Consider the following 12,243-nt stretch of genomic DNA (forward strand, 5'->3'; position numbering starts at 1 on the left):
GATAATGGACTAAGCCTCCAAACCCATAAGCCATCTCCAATTAAATAACGGCTTTCCTTTATAAGAGTTGCTGTGGCCATGGTGTCTCTCCACAGCAATGGAACGCAGACTAAGACAACAGCCTTCACGGACTGTTATAGTAGTGAAAGAAAGAGCCCCAAGGGATATACCATAGAAGATCCATGGGAAAGGCTCAGCAGGGGATGCAAGAGAAGCCATATACCGATCTGCTTGTTCTGGGCATTTCTAGAGATGGGATCATGAGATGTCCTTCTGTGTCTGGCTCCTTTCACGTCTCCCTAGGCTCATCCACGCTATAGTAAGCACCTGCTCCTCACTCCTTTGCATGACTGAGTACTGCTGTTCTGTCATACGGATGTGCCACGGTTTTGTTGATGCGTTCTTTAGCGGATGGATATTTTTTGGACTTGTACGCCCATTCGTTGCTATATCCCCTAGCTCCTTAGACTCCTGGAGGGGGGGGTGGTGAAGAAATGAATGCAGGGAAGGAACTGAACCGTCAGAAGCCATGGAGTTGTTACAATATGAAGCCAGGTTTGGAAATCAGGCAGCTAGCCCTCTAGTTCTACCCACTAGACTTTACTGCTCTAATGGAAGCCCTTTGGCCTACTATTTGTTACATTCATCTTTGGTGTGTGTGTGTGTGTGTGTGTGTAGCTTGCGTGACCACCTGTGCATATTTGTGCACAGTTTTAATGGAGTCAGTTCTCTCCAAGTATTCGGGTCCTGGGGACCGAACTCAGGTCATCAGGCTTGATGGCACCTTCGTCATCTCACTGGTCCCATTTATTGAAGGTTACTGTACTCCTCCGAGTTTTGAAAGAGTAGCGACAAAGGTCAGGGCAGAGTTAAGAGAAAGCGGTAAGAGTGTGCTGGCTAGGGGCTGGCGAGATGGCTCAGTGGTTAAGAGCGCCGTCTGCTTTTCCAAAGGTCCCGAGTTCAAATCCGAGCAACCACATGGTGGCTCACAACTATCCGTAACGAGATCTGATGCCCTCTTCTGGAGTATCTGAGGACAGCTATAGTGTACTTACATATAATAAATAAATAAATGTTCAAAAAAAAAAAGTGTGCTGGCTAGAGAGGGCTACAGAGGGAAGCCCTTACCCCTCCGGGGCCTCCCGAGTAAACAGAGAGGGTTGGGAGACGCATCTAGCATCACTGCCTTCTAGTCCCTTGAACTGGAGCCAACAGGGGCAGGGGCCTTGATGTAGATCATAAGGAGGAGAAAGTACAAATTAAGTTAGGCTGGAAACATGTAAGTCTGCCTGGCCCATAATGCAGCAGGCAAGACAGCAGTAGGTTGGGATGCTTGCGGGGAGATGGTTCTTTCTCCCTAGGGAGGGATAACGCCTGAGTGACTGTTGCTTCCTTTCTCTAACGTCTAACATCCCACTTGTGCCTGGAAGATTCCAGGTCTCAGAGAAGCAGCAGCCATAGCCACGTTAGGACAGAGCCTCAGACACCAGGCTCTGCAGGTGCCTCATTTGAGGACGATCGGGTCTTTATCACCCAGGACCACCGATCCACTGTGTAAACCGTGTGGGAAAGGCCTGCTTTATACATCCTGCTTTCCTACAGCCTGTCGGAGCAGGGTTTCAGCCCTGGTGTGGTCCCTCGCAACTATAGTCCCAGAATTTGTGAGCTGGAGGTGTGGGAAAGATGAAGGCTTAAGGGTCAGTCTCAGCCTCACAGTAAGTTACAGAGAAGTCTGAGTTACACGAGACCCTGTCTCAAAACAAAACAAATAGAGAATAAAACAACAAAACCGCACAGCAAAAAAAAAAAAAAAAAAAAAAAAAAAAAATCAACCAAACAAGATTTCCTCTCAACTCCACCTTCCTCAGAATTCTACAATGAGGCTACCTCTTCTACTATTTGGAGATAGCATTGGTCCTCTCTCATGAGGTGTCTCCATGGTCAGGAGGGATACTGGATGCAGCTTTGTTCTTGGTGGTCTAGGACTGACTGGACCATGAGATGACCTCCCGGGTCCCGAGCAGGATGAAGTGTAGATGGAGGAGAGAGTGAGACAAGCGTGGATATAATCTTCCCATCCCACAATGAATCTGATCTGGCAGCCATCTTTGGCAGACCAGAGTATCCCGTGGAGCAGCGGAGGACAAAGATGCCATTCAGTCATCGGGTGCACCTGTACATGTGGACTGAACAAAGGGTTGTCCGGAAAACAAAGGGATAATCTCTGTGGGGTGCGGTGGGGCTCACCTATAATCCCAGCACTCGGGAGGTGGAGGCAGGAGGATCAGAAGTTCATAGCTAGCCTTGAGTGAGTAACAAATCTAAGGTCAGCCTGGCTGCTTGAGAACAGGTCTCAAACAGGCAACAAAAGAAATGGATGGGTCTGAGTGGGGGTGGGGGGGCTTGAGGCAGTGGTCGCATCTAGGCCCTTGTCTGAGTCACACTGGGTCTTACAACATTTGAAGGACTGCCCTTTTCTCTCAAATGAAATGAGTTCCAAAAGAGCACAAGGAAAGGGGGTGGGGAGGGGGAATTTTAAAAATGCCCATCTTCTGAACACCATCTTTGTGCGGGCGTCTGGGGGAGGCTAGCGGGGCGGGGTCATCTGCCAGCCAGGCCTGTAGGACTTGGTTCTTGTTTATTCCACTCACATTCAGGGCAGTTGCCAGGACCCGCCCCCGCTGCAGTCACTGGAGGAACTGGAAGTTAACCGTTCCTGCTGAGAAATCGGTGTGTTTCCTTTGGCTGCTCCTAGGTGAGGGTTTGCTGTGGTCTAGCCTGGGAAGTAGGTCTAGCCCAAGTCCAGCCTGAACAGAGCGAGCCTGTCGCCATGCCGGCTTGCTGCAGCTGGAACGATGTCTTGCAGTATGAGACAAACAAAGTCACCCGGATCCAGAGCACGAATTATGGCACCGTCAAGTGGGTCTTGCACATGATCGTCTTTTCCTACATTAGGTAAGCGGGGCGTGGGATGGGCCGATCTCTGCAGCACTGTACAGCGTCGGCAGCCCCACGAGGCAGCTGCTGGTGCACTGGCTGGATTCTATGTGGGTCCTTAAATCTGAGACACACTCTCATAGCCCGCTGGGAGGAAACAGTAAGAGGAAGCTGTGCTTGGCTGTAGCTGGAGGAAGCCGCAGAGAGAGAGGGTGGCAGACTGTGTGCCTCCCTTTGGCCTTTTCAACTGCAGCCAAGGCCTGCCAAGATGAGCGAGCAGGGCAGGGCATGCCCGGGGAACCTGGGAGACACAGGCCAACACCCTGGGCTCCCACAGAGATAAGGGGATTTCCCTTGTGGGCTCTGAATTATCCTCCTGCTTAGGAGAGATAGAACCAGGTTTGCAAATGTCGTTTTTAGAGCATCTTGGAGGTCCTTTAAAAACCTCTTATGAAGGTACAAAATGTGTACCCCGGACTTTCACTGATTTACAGTGTTCATGTCCATGGCTTTCCATGTATTCGTCGAGCTGTGCAGCGGTCACCAAAATCAAGAACATTTTCAGCCCAGTGTGGTGGTGCATGCCTTTAGTCCCAGCACTGGGGAGGCAGAGTCCAGCCTGTCTGTCTACAAAGCAAGTTCGAGGACAGCCAGGACGACACAGAGAAACCCTTTTTTTGAAAAACAAAACCAACCAAACAAGAACATTGTTTATCAGCCTAAAAGGTTGTCCCTTAGATCAGGGACCCACCAATCCATTTTCTGTTCCTGTGGATTTACATATGTATGTATGTATGTATGTATGTATGTATGTGTGTATGTGTATGTGTATGTGTATGTGTATGTGTATGTGTATGTGTATATGTGTATGTATACACACACACATATATTTCATATAAATAGAATCACATGGCATGCGGTCCTTTGCGACTGACTCTTCCTCTTAGCATGTTTTCAGTGTTCAGGTATGTGTTAGAGCGAGTGTGTTGATGCTGTAGACTATTTATGACTGGATAACACTCCACTGTATGTAAGTACAATACTATATAAGTAGACAGCCCTCTAGAGACTTCTTACTCATTCACCAGATTTACTTGGGGTTGCTTCTCTCTTTGTTACCTGGACATATGTCCTAATCTCTCCTGGGTTTACCTGGGGCTGGGGTGGGAGAGGGGGACTTGTTAGGTCATGTGACAACTGCATGCACCCTGGTAGGCACTGCTAGACTGTCCTCTGTGGCAGCTTCACCTTTTCACCTTAGAGCATCCGTCTCCACTCTGTCCACATCCTCACCAACGGGCGATGCTGTGGCTTTCAGACTGGAACTAACCTAGTGGGTGTGAAGTGCTCTCTCATTGTGGCTTTGGCTCCCGTTTCCCTGATGATGATAAGGATGGTGCTTTTGACGACGTGTGTGGTGTTGCTGTAGTTTACAGAGAGTGAGAGTGGCCTCTGAGTGTGTGCCTGTTGGTGTGTAAGGGGGTCTGTGTGCATGTGGAGGCTAGGGGTGAGCTACCTGAAGCTTACAGCTGGACTGGCTTGGCCATCAAGCACCCAGAATCCTACAGTTTCTGCCTCCCCAGTGTTGGGCTTACAGGCACCTGCTGCTATGCTCAGTTTTTTTACGTGGGTGCTGTGGGTCGAAGTTGTATCTTTCTGCCTTCACGACAAACACTTAGCCCACGGAGCCATTTACCAAGCTCGGAGGTGGCCTATTCTATAATCCTGGATACATCTTCCTGGCCAAGTCACTTAACCTGCCCGAGCCTCAGTTTCTCTGTCTGTTCATACACTCATTGGACAGCAATGGGAGAAAAGGTACCTGCCTTATCACCGATGCTACTGGGAAGAGGTTTTCCTCTTCCTGAGAGACCGAGCTCAGAAATATTTCAGTGGCCAAAGAAGATCGGAGAGGGCTGATCTTCTTTACATCAGCTTCCCCGGGCCCAGCCGACCTCCACCAACCGCAGGCACGGTGCTGCCCTTTGAAAGCCCCAGGCTGTCTTTTGCTGGGGAGAGGGCGTTGCTTGTGCTTATTTGTGGGTTTCAAAATGTACTCCCAGATTGGCTGGCTGTTCCCCAAAGGGTGGCCTCCTACCTGTAAGGCCGGGCCTCTTCTGTGAAGCCAAGACGTAGGTGGAGGAGATACCAGACACCAAACCAACCCTGGCACAGTCTCTATTGCCTCGGGGTGAGGGTAGTTGGGGGGAATGAAATGTGTAACTCATGACCTTGGCTCTGGATGATAAGATAGAGTCTGGGCGGCTGGAGGATTAGAAAAGACCCACTTAGGAGGAGACCCCTGGAGGCGAAGAATCCAGCCACGTGACACATAGGACAGAAAGAATGGTAACCGTAAAGACCGAAGACGCAAACAAGAGGGGCAGCAAGGACTTCCAGGATCCAGAAGCTCATGAGATGAGGGAGGAGCAGGAGCCAGGGCAGAGAAGAACGTGATTCTCTGCAGAGCCTATTATCTATCACTGGGGAGTGGAACCTTCTGATTGGTGTATCTCAAGACTCTCCGGTGGCTACCGTGTAGAGGGAATGAATGGGGCATTAGGTAGGATGAGAGCAGGGTACAAGGGGCCACTGAGAGCCTGCTGGAGTCACCTAGCTGATAGAAGATTGCAGCTTGGCCTAGAATGGAGTGGTGGAGTTGGAGAGATATGAGCCAAGTTGAGATGGCTCTGAGGAAAAGATGGCTGGGGGGGGTCCTGTGGATGAGGGTGTCTTTGTCTTTTCCATGCAAGATCAAAGAGAGGCAAGTTTACTCAGCACCGGTAGGGATGCTAAACAAGCAGTTAAAATGTTTGTTGTTGTTGGGGGAGGGGGAGGTTGTTCTGGGGTTTTTGTTGTTGTTTTCTTGGTTTTTCTTTTTTGGTTTTAGTTTTGTTTTCAAGAGAGTTCTTCTCTGTGTAGCCTGGGCTGTTCTAGAACTTGCTCTAACCAGGCTGGCCTCGAACTCACAGAGATCCACCTGGTTCTACCTCCCTAGTGCCGGGATTTAAAAAGCACGCGCCACCACTGCCCAGCTTAAAATGTTTTGCCTACGGCAGACAGTCTGTGATATCCTTTTATAACATGATAGCCCCAAAGTGTTAAAAGCAAAATCTGAAACACATAATCTCCAAAAAAGAATTTTAGCACAACCCTTTTCTCTTTTAGCTTTATGAAAACTGCCCTGGGACAGCTGGCTCCTCGGCTCCACCGCACCACTCCTGAATAGACTGCTGCATACCCACAGGGCTTCTGGAGTCCGTGCCAGCTCAGCCTCCCTGGCTGTTGACACAGCACTGGGCCAGGGATTAGCAGCATCAGGCTGGTGTTACAGTGTCTCAGAGGGGAGGCCCCGGGGGGCTGGAGAAACCAGCAGGGCCCAGGCTGCAGACAGAACTGAGCTTTATATTGAGGGCCCTGGGAAACATCAAGAGGAAGGCGACCTCTTCCTGTCTTCTAGCCACTATGTTTCCATCATGTCTCCTTTTCTGCCTGTCAGGCCACACACACACACACACACACACACACACACACACACACACGTCTCTTTCACAGGGACACTGAGCATTTGAGACTCACCCAGGTTACCTAAGGTGAACTTAAATCTCAAAGTCCTCAGTCTCATGTCCTCAGTTGCATGTCCTCAGTCACACGTCCTCAGTCACACGTCCTCAGTCACATGTCCTCAGTCACATGACTCAGTCACATGTCCTCAGTCACATGTCCTCAGTCACACGTCCTCAGTCACATGACTCAGTCACATGTCCTCAATCACACGTCCTCAGTCACACGTCCTCAGTCACATGTCCTCAGTCACATGACTCAGTCACATGTCCTCAGTCACATGTCCTCAGTCACACGTCCTCAGTCACATGACTCAGTCACATGTCCTCAATCACACGTCCTCAGTCACACGTCCTCAGTCACACGTCCTCAGTCACATGACTCAGTCACATGTCCTCAGTCACATGTCCTCAGTCACATGTCCTAAGTCACACGTCCTCAGTCACATGTCCTCAGTCACATGACTCAGTCACATGTCCTCAGTCGCACGTCCTCAGTCACACGTCCTCAGTCACATGTCCTCAGTCACACGTCCTCAGCCATGTGTCGTCTAGACGGCACTCCCTGATAAGGTACCACTGCTTGGTTCCAGAGATGAGTGAGGATCGGCAATCCTTGGGCTCCTGCTACAGGATGGGTGACTGGGAGGATCCAGCCTATTCAGAAGGCAGCTGCAGCTGAGGTACTGGTGTCCGGGTCTCACATTGTTGGTTTTGTGGGTTCCCGCTGGGCAGTGGTCCACAGAGACCTTTATTCTGACTATGCAGTGCCTAAGTGAATCCAGCCTTTGATCACATGATAGATCACATGATGAACTGTCTTTTTTAACAAGATTTACAAATCTCCTCGGTGGCCAGAGTCACATAGCCAGTCGGCGGCCGAGCCAAAATCGAACTTTCACAGTCACTAAGCTCATCCAGACTTCATCCAGAGTTCACGCTCACCCTGGAGACTGGAGGGGACAGGACCAAGACCTGGAGGGAGACTAAACTGTATTGGATCACCTGGTTGTGAACTGATGGTGGCCTGGCCTGAGGAGGTGACAGTGACAGAGGACAGGTGGAGTTGAATAACGTGAGGAAGATGAAGTAGTGGACTTTCTTTGATCTCGGTTTGCTGAGACGGGGCTTTAAGTAGCGCCATACATAGCTGTACCTAGCCTTGAACATCTACCCTCTGCCTCTGCCCCTGCCTCCACCACCACCCAAGTGGATACCACCAACCTATAGATAGTCATTGAAGCCATGGACATCGTCAATGGACCAGCAAGAGAGGTAACTAGATGAAAGCAAGAAGCTTTGAAGAGAGAGAGAGCCCTGAGTGGCACTAACATTCAAGGAGCAGGGAGATGCAGAACTTCCCAAAGCATTCTGAGACAGACGTCAGGGAGATCCAAGGAGGTCGGAAGAATGTAGACTCCTTGAGGCTGTGGTTAGAAAAAGAAGGAGAAGGAGAAGGAGAAGGAGAAGGAGAAGGAGAAGGAGAAGAAGAAGAAGAAGAAGAAGAAGAAGAAGAAGAAGAAGAAGAAGAAGAAGAAGAAGAAGAAGAAGAAGAAGAAGAAGAAGAAGAAGAAAGAAAGAAAGAAAGAAAGAAAGAAAGAAGAAGGAAGTCACTGGTGTCAGTCAGGGCATCTGCAGCAGGCCTGCTGGCCCCGGGAGGGAAGGGAGAGAGCACGGGTTGGCGAGGGAGGCTCTGGAGAAGCGGTGAGGTGGGGGTGGGAGCCAGACTGGAGTGGGTGGAGGAGTGAATGGAAGTGCGGAAATGGATGCGGTGACTCACTCTTTCAAAAGACTAGGCACCATAGGAGGAGTCAGGTCCTGCATTACGGCAGCAGAGAAGAATGGAGGGCGGGGGGTGGGGTGGGGGGGGAAGGTTTATTTTTAAGATGGGAATATTATATTTAAATGCAGAAGAGGAAAAGAGGGAGACAGATCAATGAAAAATCACCACCATCACCATGGTCATCTTCACGGGGACCAGCCAGCAACCATGGGGGGGGAGGGAGCTTGCCTGGTCCTCTTCCTTTGGTAATCACCCTTGACAGGTGACAGGTCCATCCTGCACTCTACTCCTTCAGAGGGCTCTCACAGTTGTGTCATCTGTCCTCATCTCCAGACTGATACCCAAGGTGCTGTCTGGAACCCTTCATCTCAGTCATGTCCATGTAGACGGAGCTGCCATGACCCTTGTGGTCAGGGGTGGAGGCACGTGCCTTTAATCTTAGCACTCGGGAGGCAGAGACAGGAGGATATCTGTGAGGCCAGCATGGTCTACAAAGCCAGTCCAGGACAGCCAAGGGTGCTATCACACAGGGGGCGAAGAGACTGACTTGTGAAAGGCAGTGTGCAACACTGTTGCTTTGCTGATGTTCACTGCATGAAACAATGTAGCCTTCTGTAGTCTGGCCCAAGGAACTGAGCCACAAATGTGTAAATGTGTATGCCGTTGACCTGGGAAGAAGATGCTCCTACAGATGCTGCCCGGCCCCATGAGTGAGGGTGTGAGTACAGGAAGCAAAGCCTGAAGCGAGGCCCCAGCTCTTTGAAGAGGGAGGTCTCTCTCAGAGCTTTTGCTTTAGAGTTATCTTTGCTCAGAACTCTGGGGTTCCTTTAAAAGAAATAGGCAGACTTTGCTTCGAGTCACTTCCTCCCCTGGTGGTGCTCTGAGAACCTTCTCACCATGCTGCCCGTGAGCCACTTATGCAGCCATAAATCCGGGAAAGTCCTTGAAATCCATAGCATATGGATCGGGACGCTGAAGAACACCTTCCTAGGGGCCATCTGCGTCTATATCTGGTGAGTCCAGACAGAGCCAGTCCCAGGGCTCCCTGGCCCAACCTCTTTCTCTACCTCCACTGCATCCCTGCTCCTCCAGGCTACCCCTACTTTGGCCAGGGTCTCTGGGTGACCCTAGCTTCTTCTGTGTCTGATCTCTTCTGCCTGCCAGGTTCTCCAGTTCCTCTAAATCTCGCCCATCCTACCAGGTTCAGCTAGATTCCAGCCCCTTGATACTGTGTTTGCTCCAGGGACTGGTGGCTTTGCATGCACCCGAAAGCACTGACCATCTGTTTCTTAGAGCTAAGAGTCACTGGGATTACAGACTAGAGAATTATCACACACACACACTCCCATTCATGGACTGAACCCATGGCCCAGAGAAGAGGCCTAGCTTCTCTTGAATCATTCCATGAAATCAAGAGTTGGTGACTGGGGCCTGGGCGTGGTGGCACACGCTTTTAATCCCAGCACTTGGGAGGCAGAGGCAGGTGGATTTCTGAGTTCGAGGCCAGCCTGGTCTACAGATACAGAGTGAGTTCCAGGACAGCCAGGGCTACACAGAGAAACCCTGGCTCGAAAAACAAAACAAAAAACAAAACAACAACAACAAAAAAGAGTTGGTGATTGAATTGAACATTAGACTACTCTTTTTAAAGGGCAAGACGCTGCAGTCTCTCTTTGCCTCGTCCCTCCTTTGATTCATTTCTGGAATATGTTAGTAGAATTTTCGTGTTCATTATGATACAAAGGTCTATTACATTTCCAAAGCCTTTACTAGTTCAAAAAAGTTGGATTCAATTGGAGATTATCATGTGTTGCATAATTCTAGAATGGGGATGATACATCAGACTGAGGTAGAGCACCAGTTGCTCTGGGATGAAGTTGCAAGGTATAGCTTGAAAGAAAATCCCAAGTATTTCTATGTGATTTGAGGCCAGGGTGAGACAGAGCACTCGTAATTGGATTTGTCTACATGTGTTCTATTGCACTCTGCATCAGACATGCTGAGTGGGTCCCAAATCTGGATTTCTAGCTCTAACATCTTTTTTTTTAAACTGTCTACATTTTGTGCGCAGTCACGTGCTCATGTGCCCTGGTGTCCATGTGGAAGTCAGGGAATAATGTTCAGAAGTCAGTTCTTGCCTTCGGTCATCGGGTGGGTCCTGGGGATTGAACCCGGATTGTCAATCTTGTCAGCAAGTGATTTTATGCATGGAAACCACCTCACTAGACCAATGTGTTCCTTCTTTAATCCCTCCTGCAGAAACACTAGAATATACTGTGGATAATGTGATATCAATGTGCTTCTGTGCGACTTAAGAAACAGAGTCTGATGATCCAGCTCTGCTCCCTGTAAACTTATCCTTTGCCCCATTTCACTGTTTTTCCTCCATGAGCATCATCCTGACTTAGATCTCTGTTCCTTTGTTTTGATATTTCTATAGGCATCTGCCTATGTGTGATATTCATCTCACCTATGGAGGTGAAATTCATATAGCATAAAACTGACCACCTAAAAGGGGGAGGAATGAAGGACTATTTTAATGTAAAAATGTCATTTAATGTCACCAGTGTCATTTAAGAGGTACACGATATCCTGTAATAATGCCTTTGTCTACCAATGTATTTCTGTCATCTTAAAAGGAAGTAATATACCCATTAACGGCCCCTCTCCATTTCTCCTCTCCTGGCAACTATCCATTTTCCTTCTGTATAGATTTATTGATTCTGTGCATTTCTTATAAATGGAGGGTGTGGTGGCACATGCCTTTAATCCCAGCACTCAAGAGGCAGAGCTAGGAGGGGCTTTGTGAATTTGAAGGGTGTCCCGGTGTGGACCAGGAGGGCACCAGTATAGACAGGTCCTGTCTCCCTATCTGAGAGAGAGAGAGAGAGAGAGAGAGAGAATGTAATCCCCTGAAACAAGAGCAAGCCAAGCCAGTGTGGCACTGAGTCTGGGACAGAGCCATTCAACTCACCCAGAGCAGATCTCTGAGTTGAGATTGCCATCTAAAGTAGGTAGTGATAATGGGAGAGGCAGGTACAGCTGGTAGCCCCAGTTTGTAGCAGGGAGAGTCCCAAGGAAGCAGAAGCAGACTGTCACCAGCAGCAGCTCCAGTGACACCCCTTCCCCCAAGAATCTACCGCCCAAACTGCTGTCCTCTGTTGTGAGGAAGCCACTGAAGTTTTTTCCTCTGTCCTCAGCTTTGCTTTGGTGAGCGATAAGCTGTACCAGCGGAAAGAGCCTGTTATCAGCTCCGTGCACACCAAGGTCAAAGGCATAGCAGAGGTGACGGAGAATGTCACAGAGGGTGGGGTGACGAAGTTAGGACACAGCATCTTTGACACTGCAGACTACACCTTCCCTTTGCAGGTGAGTGCCGTGGAATTCCAGGTCACGTTTCTGTCCCCATCCCCATCCTTAGGGGTCTAGGGTCTCATTAAAAAATAAAAATAAAAAAAGAGAGTTTGGGACTAAGAATATGTAGCTCAACTGGTAGAATGCTTGGCTAGTAAGCATGAAACCCTGCAGCCCCAGGAGATCAAGGCTGGAGAATCAGCTGTTCAAGGTCACCCTCAGATGCACAGTGAGTTTGAGGTCAGCCTGGAATACATAAGACCTTGTCTCAAAAGAAAAGAGACACTGGCCCTATTTAAAACCTGTGAGAAAAAAAAAATCCCAACTGAGAAAACCTAAAAATGGCAAAACTGGGTCACATCCAGCTGCATCAAAGAAGATGCGTCTTTGCTTTATCCAGTCCTACCGGGCTGCTCAAAATAGCACCGCGCGTCCTGGCGCGTTCCAAACACGATCTCATTCACTCACACTAGGACGCACAGGGCTTTAGGAGTAGGGTCACTGCCTGGCAAGCTCAGCCCGGGTTCAGAAGGGCAGAGGGCTTGTCCTCTATGAGGTTTGTGTGTTCTGTTATTGAAAAAGGTCGCCAGGAGATGATTCTCAAGT

General features: G+C 49.4%; 1 protein-coding gene across 5 annotated transcripts in view; it reads left to right on the forward strand.

Annotated features, from left to right (window-relative positions):
• Positions 1 to 2,683: 2,683 nt before the first annotated feature.
• P2rx7 (purinergic receptor P2X, ligand-gated ion channel, 7) overlaps positions 2,684 to 12,243 on the forward strand; it is a 48,410-nt gene continuing 38,850 nt past the window's right edge. For 4 of the 5 annotated variants that reach the window (NM_001038845.3, NM_011027.4, NM_001038839.3 and 1 more), the window contains exons 1-2: positions 2,684 to 2,955; positions 11,484 to 11,652. In NM_001038845.3, coding sequence (NP_001033934.1) covers positions 2,831 to 2,955; positions 11,484 to 11,652 — 294 coding nt within the window. In that variant the 5' untranslated portion in view covers positions 2,684 to 2,830. Of the gene's footprint in view, positions 2,956 to 9,139; positions 9,297 to 11,483; positions 11,653 to 12,243 lie in introns of those variants that run through there. The other variant, NM_001284402.2, reaches the window with a different exon arrangement.

The sequence above is a fragment of the Mus musculus genome, chromosome 5 (genome assembly GCF_000001635.26).
Source record: "Mus musculus strain C57BL/6J chromosome 5, GRCm38.p6 C57BL/6J".
Taxonomy (NCBI): domain Eukaryota; kingdom Metazoa; phylum Chordata; class Mammalia; order Rodentia; family Muridae; genus Mus; species Mus musculus.